Source organism: Macaca thibetana, chromosome 17 (genome assembly GCF_024542745.1).
Source record: "Macaca thibetana thibetana isolate TM-01 chromosome 17, ASM2454274v1, whole genome shotgun sequence".
In the NCBI taxonomy this organism is placed as follows: domain Eukaryota; kingdom Metazoa; phylum Chordata; class Mammalia; order Primates; family Cercopithecidae; genus Macaca; species Macaca thibetana.
In genome coordinates, this window is record NC_065594.1 from 38,736,355 (window position 1) to 38,754,320 (window position 17,966).

The following is a 17,966-nucleotide window of genomic DNA, read 5'->3' on the forward strand; positions in this document are numbered from 1 at the left end:
GTTAACCATTTGTGGGTCATGAAATCAATTTAGTAGACTCATCCCCTTTTTTTTTGTTTTTTGGTTTTTTTTTTAAGGAATGGAGAAGAGTGAAGAAAATGAGAAAGGAATGGAAATAAAAAGATGAGTTCATTTTGCTTAGAAATGTTAAATATTGGTTTTTAAACTTTTGTTTCAACTGAGAAGCAGAGTTTAGGAGTTTATGCATGCCAGGCTACAAAACAAAATGTATTTCCTACTGTAGTACCTAGTCAAAAGATTTGAAAACCATTGCTGCAGGCCAAACAAGGGATTACAACAGTAAAGCAGGCTGCAGTCAGAAGAACAAAGAGATGAGGATCATAGAAGTACTATACTGTAGACAAATGGCTATGAAGGACAGGGGAGAAAACAGCAAGTCAAAAACAACTCCTAGACTCCAAAAACACTCAGTGGACACACTGATGGATAATTCAGCATTGTCACATCCACATTCAACGTGTCCCAACTTACCTTTTCAAACCTGTCTCCCCTCACTCTCCCTCCTCCCAACTTTTTTCCTCTATGAGGAAAACCTTCTTCAAAACCCAGGTATAAACAATGGAAGTTATAAGCTAAACAATTATTTATTCACCTTTATTTATTACCCTAGCACCTAAGCTGCACTTTATACAAAGAGAATGCTCATATTTATAGCACAAACACTGCTAATAGTCTATTTACTCTGCCTAGGGAACCCAACACTATAGTAATCCATTATTCCTTTAACAAGACAGTGCAATTCAATTCTGATAGTAACTCAAGAAATAACCTTATAACATGAAGTACTTTTGCAGACCCTTAACAAAACAACTAAAGAGATAGGTTTTTAACATTAATGCTTCCCGCGATGTTTCCATTTAATGTTTCTAAAATACTGTTATTCAAATGTATGACTACAGCACAATGCTATTTTTATATGCCTCTCTCAAGTTCTGCCCAAAAAAAGGGTTATTCACATTAAGAATTTCTACACTGAAAGCATACATGCAATGTATATGTTGTAAGGGGGCAAACTTCAATCAGAAAACATATTGCCAGCACATATCAAAGTATCATTGGCAAATGCTGCCCTGAGCTCTAATACACCAGAAATAGTTTAAAGAGCCCTCAAAATATCCAGCTACCCATTCCCTTCTCACAACTCTGCATTGATCTGTAACACATATACCCTGGAAGGCTCAGCTGCAAATGTGTCACACCACTTCTCCGTCCATATATCAGGAAATATTTTTTAAAGGAGTAAAAAGGGACAGAACTGAATACAGCAGGTCAACTTACTTAAATTTAAGAAACTCACCAAAACTGTATGAGAAAGGAAGAAATAGTTTAATTAGTCCCAACTTACAAATAAGTGAAAAATCAAATAATTGATTTGCCAAGGTAACAGAGCTAAGAAGTAGTAAAATTCTGTCTTTCAATAAGAATCTTCTGATTCCAAATCCAACAATGCTCTTTCTACACTGCATCAGTCAACAATGAATAAGAAAGAATTTACTCGTTGGTGTCTCCTGTTGAAGATAGCTATGCTTATTCTCAAATCTGTAAAGCAACAGATACAGATGCCTAAACTAGGCTACCTGCTTGATCCTTCCCTGGACTAACTCTGGGCCTACTCAAGAGAGAAGCTAAAGCACAAGATCAAAAGAGAACAGTGAGAGTGAGGAAACAGTAGTTCTGTCAGCAAGTCCATGTGAAGAGGGTCAATGAGGAATCCAGGAGAGACAGACATGTGTACACTTAAGAAGAAAGGAGGGGCAAGGCAACATTCAGCAATCCAGGCAAGCGGTCAGAAAGACTGACAGAAGGTCCTCATTACAGCTCCCATACCTTGTGCAAAAAAAGCAAAACTCTGTCTCTGCGAAGCCTGAGTAGTGCTAAGTCAGGCTGAGATCCAACACCAGGCAGGTTATGAGAGCAGTGACTCTCTCACTTGTTCAACAAACAATTTATTAAAATACTCACTATGTACCAGAAAGCATGCTAGGTACTAGAAGTATTCATTACATAGCATCCCTGCCTTCAAAAGGTTTAAACTATTGAGAAAGGCAGATAATAAATGATGTATTGTTGAAGATATGCACCAGGCATTATGGTAACAACTCAAAAGTTTTTACCTTACCAAGGCCAATTGCAAGGATAAAGGGAGAGGTGAGGAATGGCGGAAGGTCAGAGACAGAACTAAGAAAGTCCTCAATGAGGAATCCAATTATTAATATAAGATAGAGCAACGTGGCTTCTGGAATGGCATTCCGAAGTCACCCATGACTCTAGTTTCTAAAACTAAAGGTAAAGATTGTGGGTTGGCAGTGCACAGCACAACGACTGTCATATAATGAAAGTAAGGGCAGTGCTAAAAGAGACAAAAATGCAATGTCCATGAAATATGAATAAACCTCAAAAATGTCATCATACAGAATATTACCCAGCAATAAAAGTGAATAAGGCTGGTGCAGTGGCTCAACACCTACAATCCCAAAACTTTTGGAGGCCAAAGCAGGAGGATTGCTTGAGCCCAGGAGTTCAAACCCAACCTGGGCAACACAAGGAGACCTTGTCTCTCCAAAAAATTAAAAACTTAAAAATTAGCTAGGTGAGGTGGTGCATGTCTGTAATCCCGCTGCTACTCAGGAGGCTGAAGTGGGAAGATTGCTTGAGTCCAGGAGGTCAAGACTGCAGTAAGTCGTGATCATATCATTGCATTTCAGCATGGACAACAGAGTGAAACTCTGTCTCAAAAAAAAAAAAAGAAAGAAAGAAAGAAAGAAAGAAAGAAAGAAAGAAAGAAAGAAAGAAAGAAAGAAAGAAAGAAAGAAAGAAAGAAAGAAAGAAAGAAAGAAAGAAAGAAAGAAAGAAAGAAAAGAAAGAAAGAAAGAAAGAAAGAAAGAGAAAGAAAGAAAGAAAGAAAGAAAGAAAGAAAGAAAGAAAGAAAGAAAGAAAGAAAGAAAAAAGAAAGAAAGAAAGAAAGAAAGAAAGAAAGAAAGAAAGAAAGAAAGAAAGAAAGAAAGAAAGAAAGAAAGAAAGAAAGAAAGAAAGAAAGAAAAGAAAGAAAGAAAGAAAGAAAGAAAGAAAGAAAGAAAGAAAGAAAGAAAGAAAGAAAGAAAGAAAAAAGAAAGAAAGAAAGAAAGAAAGAAAGAAAGAAAGAAAGAAAGAAAGAAAGAAAGAAAGAAAGAAAGAAAGAAAGAAAGAAAGAAAGAAAGAAAGAAAGAAAGAAAGAAAGAAAGAAAGAAAGAAAGAAAGAAAGAAAGAAAGAAAGAAAGAAAGAAAGAAAGAAAGAAAGAAAGAAAGAAAGAAAGAAAGAAAGAAAGAAAGAAAGAAAGAAAGAAAGAAAGAAAGAAAGAAAGAAAGAAAGAAAGAAAGAAAGAAAGAAAGAAAGAAAGAAAGAAAGAAAGAAAGAAAGAAAGAAAGAAAGAAAGAAAGAAAGAAAGAAAGAAAGAAAGAAAGAAAGAAAGAAAGAAAGAAAGAAAGAAAGAAAGAAAGAAAGAAAGAAAGAAAGAAAGAAAGAAAGAAAGAAAGAAAGAAAGAAAGAAAGAAAGAAAGAAAGAAAGAAAGAAAGAAAGAAAGAAAGAAAGAAAGAAAGAAAGAAAGAAAGAAAGAAAGAAAGAAAGAAAGAAAGAAAGAAAGAAAGAAAGAAAGAAAGAAAAAAGAAAGAAAGAAAGAAAGAAAGAAAGAAAGAAAGAAAGAAAAAAGAAAGAAAGAAAGAAAGAAAAAGAAAGAAAGAAAGAAAGAAAGAAAGAAAGAAGAAGAAAGGAAGAAAGGAAGAAAGAAGAAAGGAAGAAAGGAAGAAAAAGGAAGAAAGGAAGAAAGGAAGAAAGGAAGAAAAAGAAAGGAAGAAAGGAAAGAAAGGAAGAAAGGAAGAAAGGAAGAAAGGAAGAAAGGAAGAAAGGAAGAAAGGAAGAAAGGAAGAAAGGAAGAAAGGAAGAAAGGAAGAAAGGAAGAAAGGAAGAAAGGAAGAAAGGAAGAAAGGAAGAAAGGAAGAAAGGAAGAAAGGAAGAAAGGAAGAAAGGAAGAAAGGAAGAAAGGAAGAAAGGAAGAAAGGAAGAAAGGAAGAAAGGAAGAAAGGAAGAAAGGAAGAAAGGAAGAAAGGAAGAAAGGAAGAAAGGAAGAAAGGAAGAAAGGAAGAAAGGAAGAAAGGAAGAAAGGAAGAAAGGAAGAAAGGAAGAAAGGAAGAAAGGAAGAAAGGAAGAAAGGAAGAAAGGAAGAAAGGAAGAAAGGAAGAAAGGAAGAAAGGAAGAAAGGAAGAAAGGAAGAAAGGAAGAAAGGAAGAAAGGAAGAAAGGAAGAAAGGAAGAAAGGAAGAAAGGAAGAAAGGAAGAAAGGAAGAAAGGAAGAAAGGAAGAAAGGAAGAAAGGAAGAAAGGAAGAAAGGAAGAAAGGAAGAAAGGAAGAAAGGAAGAAAGGAAGAAAGGAAGAAAGGAAGAAAGGAAGAAAGGAAGAAAGGAAGAAAGGAAGAAAGGAAGAAAGGAAGAAAGGAAGAAAGGAAGAAAGGAAGAAAGGAAGAAAGGAAGAAAGGAAGAAAGGAAGAAAGGAAGAAAGGAAGAAAGGAAGAAAGGAAGAAAGGAAGAAAGGAAGAAAGGAAGAAAGGAAGAAAGAAAGGAAGAAAGGAAGAAAGGAAGAAAGGAAGAAAGGAAGAAAGGAAGAAAGGAAGAAAGGAAGAAAGGAAAGGAAGAAAGGAAGAAAGGAAGAAAGGAAGAAAGGAAGAAAGGAAGAAAGGAAGGAAAGGAAAGAAAGGAAGAAAGGAAGAAAGGAAGAAAGGAAGAAAGGAAGAAAGGAAGAAAGGAAGAAAGGAAGAAAGGAAGAAAGGAAGAAAGGAAGAAAGGAAGAAAGGAAGAAAGGAAGAAAGGAAGAAAGGAAGAAAGGAAGAAAGGAAGAAAGGAAGAAAGGAAGAAAGGAAGAAAGGAAGAAAGGAAGAAAGGAAGAAAAAGGAAAGAAAGGAAGAAAGGAAGAAAGGAAGAAAGGAAGAAAGAAGGAAGAAAGGAAGAAAGGAAGAAAGGAAGAAAGGAAGAAAGGAAGAAAGGAAGAAAGGAAGAAAGGAAGAAAGGAAGAAAGGAAGAAAGGAAGAAAGGAAGAAAGGAAGAAAGGAAGAAAGGAAGAAGAAAGGAAGAAAGGAAAGAAAGGAAGAAAGGAAGAAAGGAAGAAAGGAAGAAAGGAAGAAAGGAAGAAAGGAAGAAAGGAAGAAAGGAAGAAAGGAAGAAAGGAAGAAAGGAAGAAAGGAAGAAAGGAAGAAAGGAAGAAAGGAAGAAAGGAAGAAAGGAAGAAAGGAAGAAAGGAAGAAAGGAAGAAAGGAAGAAAGGAAGAAAGGAAGAAAGGAAGAAAGGAAGAAAGGAAGAAAGGAAGAAAGGAAGAAAGGAAGAAAGGAAGAAAGGAAGAAAGGAAGAAAGGAAGAAAGGAAGAAAGGAAGAAAGGAAGAAAGGAAGAAAGGAAGAAAGGAAGAAAGGAAGAAAGGAAGAAAGGAAGAAAGGAAGAAAGGAAGAAAGGAAGAAAGGAAGAAAGAAGAAAGGAAGAAAGGAAGAAAGGAAGAAAGGAAAGAAAGAAAGAAAGAAAGAAAGAAAGAAAGAAAGAAAAAGAAAGAAAGGAAGGAAGGAAAGAAAGCAAGCAAGCAAGCAAGCAAATGAAGTACTGATACATGCAACAGTAAGAATGAACCTTGAACACCTTATGGTAAGTGAAATAAGTCAGTCACGAAAGACCACATATGATATGAGTCAATTTATATAAAATGTCCAGAACAGACAAATCTATAGTCAGAAAGTAGACTGGTGGTTGCCTAGAACTGAGGGAGTTGAGGGAAAACAGAGAGGGACTATTTATGAACATGACGTTTCTTTTAAGGGTGACAAAAATGTTCTAAAAATGACTGTAGTAATGGTTGTACAATTCTTCTGAATATACTGAACACCACTAAATTACACACTTTTAATGGGTGAATTGTATGCTCCATGAATTATAGATCAAAGCTGTTACAAATATACCACTGAATATCATAAAAATACAAACATAAAAATTGCAGATGGTTTATCAGCCTTAAGAAGCCATTTTGCAAGCTGAGTTAACTTAGCATAGTAAGTATAAGACTTGAAGCAATGTGGAACAAAATTCAAGCTATGACTGTACCACTTGCCAGCTGGGCACACTTGGGCAAGCTACTTAATCTGTCTGAGCCTCAATACTGTCAACTGCAAAATAAAGACATCTACCTTGCAAGGTGAGAAATCTGTACTGTTACCAATTTCTATGTGTTAGTATATGAAAATGTCATCCAGAAAATTATATGTAAATATGCTTTTCTTAGGTACTATTCAAAGGAATAAAACATATCAACATTGTAATACAATGTTTTAAATCATTCATGTCAAGATCTACGTTTCATTCATCTTTGTATTCTGCCTTACCAGGTACATAAGACAGTACTTTGGATATTAGAGGTGCTATTTTCTAAGTGCTTACTATGGTCTAGGCATTCTTCATGCTTCATATATGGTGAAGTTGAATGCAAAGCCTGGTCAATGGGGGGCCATGTTTTTTCCTCTATAACACACTTACATATTTTTGGTGTCATTGTTTATTTGTGTTTTGTTGTTGTTCTTCTGGTTATTCTTTTACTATTAACCACAAGTTACATTTAAAAATATATTTCTCAGAAAAACTTACTTGACTATGCAAGAATCTATAATGGTGCTTTAAAGTGTTACTTACTATGAGAAGCCCTATTATTTTCAACATAAAAAACATAGTAAAGCATGCCCAGTTCTCTCATTTTTAAGCAAAATTTTAAAAATATACATGCATAATATTTTAGTCTGGCTTACTTTAATTAGCAACTACGTATTTCTGAAAAGCTGACATGTCTTTAGCTATTTTTACCCGTTTTTTGAAGTGTGCAACTCATTCCTAAAGAATGAGAGTTGATTTGAATGATTCAAAGTTGACTAACAATTTGTAATTAAATAAATTTTTTAAATTAACATATCCACCATTCACTTTACAACTTAAAACCAACAATTTAGTGTATTTTACCATTTCTACCTCTTATTTCAGCACTATAAGAACAGTATGTTTCCAATATTTGTGACTTTTAGCAATTTCAAAGATGTTAGCACAGCACACCATCAACGTTATATGGTTAGTTACGATTCATAACAAAGGAAAAGTTGAGGATAATCTTACCATATCATCCGTCAGTGTCCTAATATTTAAATGCTGCAAATTAAAAAAAAGGCAATCATATCAGTAATTTATAACAGTTTTTTTATTTTAGTTAATAGGGTACATTCAAAATTCTACAATCCTAACTTGGACGTAATTAAATTTTTGACAGTCCAATAAAAAAACATTATATATAATAGTTTTAATCTCTTTCTCAAAAAGATGGACAAAAGTTACCCTGCATGCGGTAGTTCCAAACACTTACTAAAATTTTTTTACTTTGTAAACCTCACAAACTAAAAAATTAATTATGGTACAATAAATACATTACCCCAATTAACAGTATTAATTACCATTAAGTATATGAACTTAGAACACAATGGATCTGTCTGAGAATGAGGGCACATAGAAAAAATAAAACAAAAAAGAACACTGGATATAAAAGATTTTAATGTGATGATATTTCAGAAAATTTTTCATATTATAAAACAGTGAAACTTTAAATTTACCATTAGTATGCAGCATAATAGATGATGAAGTACTTTGCTGGCTTAATTAACTTAAGCAATTCTAGTAACGGAGAAGAATGTACTAAAATGACTATTTGCATCTTTAACATCAGTTTGATTTATCACCAGTGGTGACAGTAGACATTTTCAATTGCATTGCTAGCTTCAAGAACCCTTTTGCTGATTATCTTGCTAGACAAATATAAGACCATTCTAGAGAGTGAATAGTTTCCTGCAAAATACAACTCAAAAGAAAAACAATTATTTAGAGAAAAAACACAGAAATCTAAGTTGTATAAGTCCCAGTGTCGGGCAAGATATTGTATTCAAGTAACTAGAATCAATTACCAATTCTCCCTTCTCTAATTCACTGGAGCATTCAATTTTTAAAGGGGCAAGGAAAGAATAAAACACATTTTCTAAATAGGAAACAAGGTCTACTCTTTTATAAGGACAGGTGTTAACAACCATTATCTAACAGACTAAGTGGTACACAGTTAAATTCAACATTTACTTAATAGAATGAAATTTATCATTCATGTTGGTATACTCAAGTACACCTTCATGCTCATGAATCTACCTCAGTGATGATCCAGATTAAAAATCCGTACAATGTAAATCACCATCCCAGATTCTCTTCTCCCTTTCTTTCACCAAGATGTTCCTTCTTCTAGTACAAAGGAAAGAAGGTAACTGGGATCTAAAATGAATGTTGTGTATACCAAAGAAAATGTAGCCAAATGAAAGACCATTAGCCACACCACTAGGCTCCAGATTGAACGGCCTTGTTGAATTAGAATCACCTACACTGACTTGGGAATAAGGAAGTAATAATAGTGGATTAACTAAGGATTAGTGTTTAATACCAGGCTATAGAATTTGCTTTTTTAATTAATACTATCTTCAGCCTTTGAAATTAACAAGTAGGCACAGTGGTCCTTAAAAGTGGTTGGGATCCTGAGCGGGACCGTAAAGTATGTAAGGAACTTAGGGCTAGAGTGTCACCCCAGAGACCATTACTAAAATTAAACCCAAATGTAGAAGGCTCTTGAGTTTGCAGAGAAAGGAGCTGGGGCAATGCCTGTGTGAGGCGCCCTTCCTCTAACAGTTGTATGTGTGCCTTCCCGCCAGTAAAGGCTTCCAGCCTATTGCATTTGGTTAACCACATTTCACTCTTGTTATTCTACAATCAGAGGTATCACTCCAATCACATCTCATTCCACTCTCAAAAGGGTTCAAGTTCCTGTGACAAAGAAACAAAAAGTGACATGTAGTGAACTTCTGGCACAATGGCATGCCAAGTGGGCTAATGCTTAAAAAGTAAAGCCAAAGAAATAAAGTATAAAGCTGAAATCCTATTTAGGATGGTATGCCACAATAAAGAGAAAACATCTATTTAAACAAATAAAATATTCCCAAAAACCAGCTTGAGTTGCTTCAGGAAAATGCCACAAAAGTGATATTTTTAAAAGTAAAAGACAATAAAAATAGATAAGTCATTTTAAAATAAAGACGACTAGGGTCCAGGCAAGATTTATGATCTAAAAACTACACAAAAGATACAGAAAGTAAAAGGAAAATAACACTAGATAGGAAAATTGGAAATGCAAGTTACGTGATGCAAAATCCAGTTGTAAACATCCAAGAGAAACACTTTTATATATTGTCAAAGGTCTAAAATTAGACCGTCTTTTTACCATTTCAGCTGGGCTCACAATGTTCAGGAAAAAGAACAGACACTGTTACGTAAAAACAAGGCAACACAAGATTCCATTTTTGGTCATGGTTTTTTTTTTTTTTTTTTTTTAATATATACATTCTGAAACTATCTCATTGAGGGTATAGCTTTTTAAAAGATTTAATTTCCTAAAGGCTTGATCTGTTTTCAAACTATATAGGTATGTACATAAGCCCAGTTATAACCTATATATTTCCCAAAGAACATGTGATGAATCACAACAGAATTAAGATGCAGGTGTATCTTGCAGGGAGAAGTAAGAAAACTCAAAGGGATGTAGATGTGGAGAGTATAACCGAGTCTGAGAGAAAAGAAGGTCAAATTCATTATTCCTTCTCTTCCAGAGAACACTTACCTATCAATTCTCATTGTCAGCAAGAGAAGTCAATAGGGCAGGAAATCACAGCAAATTCAAGGGTCCAGACAGGACTGGAGAAACTGACTAACAGAGTAAGGAGCTGGAAAACTGATCTGAGAATTGTGTTTGTCTACCTCAAAACAATGAAGTCAGAATAGGTTTCATTTCAAGATTTAGTTTGCTGAAGAATAGAGATTACATAGTTAAGTACACACATGCAATCTTAAACCACTAAAGATAGGCTAGCATTAAAAAATCTAAATAAATCTAAGCACTAATAATTTCCCTTAAAAACTGGAATGTCTCATCATAGTTTACTTTAAACGTTAAACGTGAATTAAAGAAAAAATAAACACTCAATACTTAGTGAAAAAATGTAAACACTATATCAAGTGGTACTCTTTTGTAGGATGTTGGAATATTAATACTAAATGCAAGTTTATCATTAGAAAGTTTACATGATCTCAAGGCCCTGCCTGTTTGTATTATACACATAAAATAGGGACTCTCCATGAAGTAGAAATTGCCAAGAAGAGGGAGAAAGGAAGAGAATGACTGACTAAATCCTCAGATAACTCTGAGGCTTTTAAGCCTTACTTTTGTAAACACAAAACTTAATATTAAGGGTAATATCCTTAATTAAAATAAGAAAAAACTTTGTAACACAAAAATATTGATTTTATGGTGTAACTTGAGGTATTGTTTAAAATGAAGTATTTCTGTTTTATAGCCACCAGCAATGCTCTTTACTATCTTCTAGTTCAGGAAAATAGGAACTGCAAACATCAACCCAGTTCATGAGTAGCCATTGTGGACATCTACTCCAAAAAGGAAATAGAAACATAAAATTGACTATTAAATGGAAGCAACTAGGAACACCTTTAAAACTAATAATAACCTGATAGCAACTTTTTAGGGTTATATTTACCAAAAAAAAAAAAAAAAGTTAGAAGCATACAGTTTTAGACATTATTAAGACTTTCATATCTAAATGTAACTTTGTGACCTCTATGTATATTACCTACCCGGCCTATGACTCTATAGGTGTTATTAATGTTTTATGGCACTGAAATCAAATAAAACTCATGATATTAAATTATAAACAGTTCTATCCAGAGGACTAGTGGTTATTGGTTAAGGTGTGATATTAAAGAACATGAGGACTCTTTTCCTAAGCTAAAAACTCATCTTTCTTCCTATGGTCCTATGTTTCTCAACTTACTATTTCTATTTTCTCCCTAAAAAGTAAGGAGAACCACATACAGATGGGTAACAATGTTTTCTGTTAATGACAGTTCCTAGGATGAATGGTCAAGAGGGTCACTCTGGAATTGAAAGAGGAAAAAAAGCCTTTATAGATTTTTCTTCAAAAGAACATAGGAGTCGGGGGGAAAAAAAGTAGAAACACAGAACATCGGTCTCCATATTCCCATTTAAGCAATGCATCAAAACTTTTATTGAAGATAGTGCATGCTGTCAAAAAATGGATTTAGAGCTTTCAGAGAACTGTGCTAAATGCTGTGAATATCAAGAGGCATATGAAATAGTTTCCCCACTAACTTAGTTTACAAGTAACAAAGACAGATAAATTGTAGTACACAAAGCAATAGACAAACCCAGGAGGTCCACACAGTGAAAAAGATTCCAAGCTGTAGCCCAAGACTTTTCGCAAATTTTATGTTTTCTTTCATCGGTTAGCACATCTGAACTACAAGCCAATGGAGCAAAGGATCTGTCCAATGATATCATTAGGAATATGACAGCCACCATCAGATTCAAGCCAGTAGGCTTGCATCAATTTATTATTATAAGAACTAAATATGTGGTAGTATTTTTAAATAATCTTTGGCTGACACAGTTTAATTCCATTAAAATTGACTTTTTTTTTTTTTAAGACACAGTCTCACTCGGTCGCCCAGGCTGGAGTGCAGTGGTGCACTTGATCTCAGGTTCAAGTGATGCTCCTGCCTCAGCCTCTCGAGTAGCTGGGACCACAGGCGTGCGCTGCCATGTCCGGCTAATTTTTGTATTTTTAGTGGAAACAGGGTTTCACCATGTTGGCCAGGCTAGTCTCGAAATCCTGACCTCAGGCGATCCTCCAACCTCAGCCTCCCAAAGTGCTGGGATTACAGGAGTGAGCCACCACACTTGGCCAAAAATTTACATCATTTAAGTGGGTTATGAGGGATTACCAACAAGAGGAAAACTTGTAAGATTACAGACTCAGACACAATTTTCATAAGCTAAATCCTCTGGACCAGCTGGTTTTTCCAGGTTTTTGTTCATTTGGCATGCATAAGAATCACACCAAGGCTTTCTTTGAAAAGCTAGATTATAGGGCCTCAGTCTACCAATATTCTTATTCAGTAAGTCTAAGGTGGGACCTGGGAACGCACATGTTTAAGGAGTCATGCCTGTAATGAAGTGGCAGCATGCCCAGGACCACATGAGAAACTCTACTCCATACTCCACCACTATCAGCCATTAAACATTCCCTCAGCCTGCACACATATGAATTTCTCATCATGTAGCTCACTTTAAAAACTGGACATACCTGAAACAAGCCACATGAAGGGTACAGATAAGAAGTACAAGAGGATTTCAAAGAAGTGAAGACAGGGAGCTGATAGAGTTGGGACAGGCCTTACTGCCATGAAGTGAAAAGTATCGATTAGTACTGTTTTAAGATAATTCAACAATCTCTGGTATGTAGGATTAATTACCAATTGCATCATTTATTTAAATGCTTAGTCTAAGGTACAAATCATTCAGTCTCAAACATAAACTTAGTACCTAAGTGTTAAAAATTGTTCATTATATCAGACTATGACATGACACCATTTGCTTGATAAAATGAATAAATCACAGGTTACTAACAGGAAGGAAGGGAGGGAGGGAGGGGAGGGGAGGGGAGGGGAGGATATCTTAAGGGAAAAAAGAAAAGATCAGTCTTCTCTTAATCATAATCTATGGCTGATAATAGATTGAGATGTTGCTCCCATTTTTGTTTTGAAGTCCAGATTATTCCTTTCCATCAATAATTTATGAATATGTACTTCAATCTAATAACATTTCTAGTCCACACACCTGTGTTTATCTTAACGTCAACACCAATTATAAAGACTATGAAAATTTAAAGTAATATTCCTACCAGCCATGACACTGAACACACCTACAGAGTCTATCTATGGATCATCTCCCTGGCAACTACACAACACACATAGATGTGAAAATATTATTCTTCAAGGGCTCCAGATTTAACATCTAAGAAAGGTCCAAAAATAACACTGAAGCTTTCATAGCACTGAGGACAAGAGTAGAGCTGGCTCTTTGATACTACAAAGAAAAACTTTTAAGTTCACATGTTTTTTCAGTCCAAGGTGGAAAAAAGTGAAAGGGGAGATGTTAGGAACTGGTGAGAATTAGGAAACGCTCTCCAGCCTCTTTTAATCTGCTCATTTATTCAAAACTGCAATTCTGCCAACCTCAGAAAAACAAACATACCATGTATTACTCATTATCCAAGGCTTCTCTACTGTCATGCACTCAAGTATCCAGAACTCCCTGCCCCTCAAATTCTCCATCGTGAAAGAAGGGCCAACAAGAGAGATCAGCTTTCAGGAGGAGGCATGATTCAAGTGTCCATAGAAGTGAAAAGATTCATTTCTCTGAGAACACAAGGTTTAAGGAGGCAACATACCTGCTAGGAAAGAACTGTCTCTCTAGAAAAAAACAGTTATCATATTGTGGCTTGGAACTCTGAACTAGATTGCACCCTACAGAGGCTAGGTACCTAACAAGTCATTTTTCATTCTAACATAACTCCAATATTCTTTTCCCTTGAATGAACTCATTCAATGTGGGGGTAAAAGGAAAAATATAATGGCTAATTTAGTAACACAGCTTTTGTACTTATTTTAAGATGTCTCTTCATCTATTCCAGTTCTTTTCACCTATACTACCAGATCAAAAACGCTTTTGCAACATGTCCAGGGAAAAGCAAATCGAACCTCTGAACCACTTTACAAGTAGGTTCAGTTCTAGGTTATGAGAATCCAAGACCTTTTTCACTGTCTGGAGAAGGCTGAAAAGCATTTACAGTATTGGCTATACCGAGAATTAGACTGATCGCAGAACTCCCAGAATCACATTGAAGCTTATCCCAACTACTAAATTACTTCTGAGAGTGGCTTAGCGTCCTAGACATCTTGTCCACAACACAAATTTAGATTGGATGTTCCTGAGACTAACAGAGCATCACCTATTCTTTCACATATATTTGAGAAAGATTTCGTTTATATTTCAGCATCACCATAAAGAAAGGAAATTTGGTTAAATCATTTTAGGAAACAATTTGGTAAAACAAATTCCATGTTCACACTTTAACCTAATAATTCTACTTCTAGAATCTATACTTGGGAATTAAGAAATGGAATCAAAAGTTTATATACAAATATGTATCATTACAGCATTACTTTAAATAGCTAGAACTGTAATCAGCCTGACATTTCCCCAAACATAGGAAAGATTAAATAAATCACAGTCCTACCAATATGGACTGTAATGACATGGAAAAATGTTTACAATAAAATGGTACCTGAAAAAAAGTGCATTTAAAATTGCATATGTAACATAATTCCAACATCATTAATATACATATATATGGAAAATATAAAACAGGAATCACAGGTAATTTTATACATCTGGATTATGGGATTTGTGGGGGTTTTTTCATATCTTCATGTATTTTCCCAACTATCTACAATAAGCATATTTATTTTCAATACAGAAAGTTTTTTTTAAATTACTATGGATAATACTTTTCAGATTGAGCAGAAAATATAGATTGTTCCTTTTCAAATAAAAAGGTATGTATTAGAAAAAGAAAAAATGAAAATCTAAAAAACATCTAATAAATATTATGTGCACAGACTTTTTAATAGGCTAGTTTTTAATGCATATTTTCAAGTATGTCAGAATATATTAAGCTCATTATTCATTTGTTTTCTAATTCACATATATAAATTAACCAATCTCAAAAAGCTTCTTGGTTCTGTGAATTATTGATGTTGTCACCTGCTACAGACTTAATTCCAAGAAAAATATACGAATCACTACATCACAAGCACAAATCCTTTTGACACAAATTCAATTTCTGTGGCAACAATAATATATTGACTTTGCTTTATTTTTCTACTTTATGACACTTATTAATGGCAGAGTTAAAAGAAATCTATCATTTTTCTTTATTGTAAATGTAAATGATATCATGCCACCTTGAGAAAGTTAGGGTAAATACCACTTACTAGATAATTCCTTAATGTAAATAAGGTCAAGATGCTGAAATATAAGAAATAAAATAAAAGATCAAGATTTTAAGCAAGACATAGTCTCATAATTCTAGTTTTTTTCTACTAGACAATATAATTAGGCCAACAACATGTGTGAGACACATTAAATATGAAGACCCAGTCTCTCCCCGTATGAGCTTATAACTAAAAAAACAAGATAAACCAATAACCAAAATGCATCATAACAAGGTATTCAATGGTGATTGGAAGAAAAGGCGGAGTCTCCACCTGCTAATCACATATGCTTAAATACATGCTAATTAAGAGGCAAGCATTATAGCAACGATCTAAAACTAAAGGCAAATAAAATTTTAGCCATAATTCAGGTAAAACTTGGAATGTAGAATTTGCTCTTCTAACAGAATGAGAGATTCCTAAAACAATCATTCATGCAACAACTGTTAATTAAATATTGCTATATTCTTGACAAGGGAGAGATCAATAAATAAAACAAAAATTTTTGCCCTAAAGGAACTTATCTTTATTGGGGAAACAGACAATAAGCAAATTACTTATTTAAGATGTTAGAAGGTGATGAATGCTCTGATAAAAATAAAAAGTAGCGTAAGCCAAGAGGGTTTGCAGGTTGCAATTTTAAACATGGGGAACTGAGGCAGGCATAGGCCTCATTGACAAAGTGGTGTTTGAGCAAAGTTGCCAGTGGGCTAAGGTGTGGATGGGCAGGGGAGTGTTTCCAACAGAAAGAACAGCCATAACAAGGCTGTCAGGAGGAGTATGCCTGATGTTCAAGAAACAAGAGAGCTTGCTGGCTCCAAAAGCACAAAATGAAGTCAGTGAGAGGGAAGGAGGCAGATCAGTCCCAGACCATTTCAAAGACATGGGCTTTTACTTTTCTAACTGAATAATCACAAATATTTTTTAAGTATACAAATGTAAGTAATCAACTTACACAGTAAATAATAATCAGATCAGCATAATATACAAATTACTGAAGGCAGAGAGGAAGGTCTGTACTCAAATAATCATTATTTACTTGAGGGCCCTTTAAGTGGCTTGGTTATGCTTCCACGAGTCATTTACCAGAAGGTATTAGAAATACTCTCAAAGCACTGTAAAGCCAATACAGGCAATTTTTGGAAAAACTCAGTTAATTCTATCAACTATTTTTTTTAATATGGAATTAGTCCAGGGGGTAGAGGGACCAGTTAAGCATGTCTAGAGAAAAGAAGGTAAGAAAAACAGTATTTACAACCATTTAAACATAAATCTGAGGACAATTCGGAAGTTTGAGCACCAACCCGAAGGAGTCCCCCCAAGAGGTCTAAACTCAGATGGTAATGTGGTCCATACGTGTGTGAGTCCACGTAACAAGAACCCTTGCAGACAGCCCAGCACCAGCCATGGTTGCCCCTCCTACAGCACCTACGATCAGGGACTCTTCCTTCCTGCAGTTAATAATCTCTGATTTACCTCAGCATCTCCAATATGCCCTTTTCCTTTCTTTTTTTTTTTTTTTTTTTTTTTTTTTAAAGAGACAGGGTCTTGCTGTGTCGCCCAAGCTGGAATGCAATGGAGTGATCATAGCTCACTGCAGTCTCGAACTAGTGAGCTCAAGCAATCAGTCTCCCAAGTAGCTACGATTACAGGAGCACACCACCATGCTCCACATTTTTTCTTTTTTTTTTTTTTTTTTGGTACAGACGGTGGTCCCACTATGTTGCCCAGACTGGTCTTGAACTCTTAGCTTCAAGTGATCCTTCTGCCTCAGCCTTCCAAAATGCTGGGATTACAGGTGTGAGCCATCTCATCTGGCCAGACTTTCTCTTTTAATACTTTCCTAAATAATCCCCACCTTAAACCAGCCTACCTTGGTTTCTGTTTATTTCCGGGCCTTGACCAAGACACTACTGCAGTCCTCTCCCTCTCAATACCTGGCTCACCTTTCAAATGCTGCCTGATTCAGGAAGGTTCTCTAAGTTTACCCACATCAAGCATGCCTCTGGTGGGAATTTTACGTCCTGCCTTGCGCTGTGGCACAATAGAGCAGTACTGAGCAGAGGTGAACAGACTGGGCTCTGGGATAAAACTCACCTGGATTAGAATCCAGCTCTGATACCAATCATCTGTGTGATCTTGGGCACTTAAACCCTCTGAGCCTGAATTTCTTAACTGTGCCATGAGGCAAGCAAGCATCTTCCCCATAGGGTTGGTAGGAGACTTAATAGAAAAGGCCATAGTACACAAAATACTACACCTGAGGTTCAGACACTTTGACCTATGTTATGCCGCTCCCTTCACAGTAAGATCCATATAGGCATCACCTGGGTTCAGCTCTTAATCATTCTCCCCAAGGATACTCCCAACAGTCTTCTCCTCTAGGGCCCTGTAACAAGTCTGTAATCCATCTGAATCCATTTTAAATGTGAACTGCCTCTCCTGTCGGCTTGATTTTTGTCACGGTCACTTTACCAGCAGCTCTGTTTTGCTGGCTGTCAGTTATGTTGGACTGCCCTCTGGGGCCTTTCACGTGTTGTCATATTTCTTTGGGGCTCAAATATGGGGGTTGAGAAATCTACGCAGTGGCGGTTTCCTAATGCCATCCACAGAGCCAGCATGTTGCCAGGGCCTCAGGAGACTCACAGTCAGCTGGATGAATGAGATGTGAGGTAAACAGATCGCAGATAAAAATTTAGAGTAAGGGTGGATCAACTTTCATTATTATGGAGAAATGATCTCATTTCCATCCTCCCAAGGCCCTTTTGTTTACAATTCCGTCGGGTCCCTGACCATGGTCTGTCTTGCAGTTTGTGTTTATACCTCCTCTTCTGTTTGCATGTGGCAGGTACTATGTTCCCCTCAACTTTGAATCCCCAGCCCTACCATGGTG

General features: G+C 35.6%; 1 protein-coding gene across 2 annotated transcripts in view; it reads right to left on the reverse strand.

The window, feature by feature from the left end:
* Nucleotides 1–17,966, reverse strand: part of DIAPH3 (diaphanous related formin 3) — a 496,891-nt gene that overhangs the window by 458,985 nt on the left and 19,940 nt on the right. Inside the window, exon 2 of one of the 2 annotated variants that reach the window (XM_050766531.1) lies at nt 7,184–7,216. The exons of the other annotated variant lie outside the window; for it this stretch is intronic. Within the exon in view, the coding sequence (XP_050622488.1) occupies nt 7,184–7,216 (33 nt within the window). The remainder of the gene's footprint in view (nt 1–7,183; nt 7,217–17,966) is intronic. 2 annotated transcript variants of the gene reach the window in all.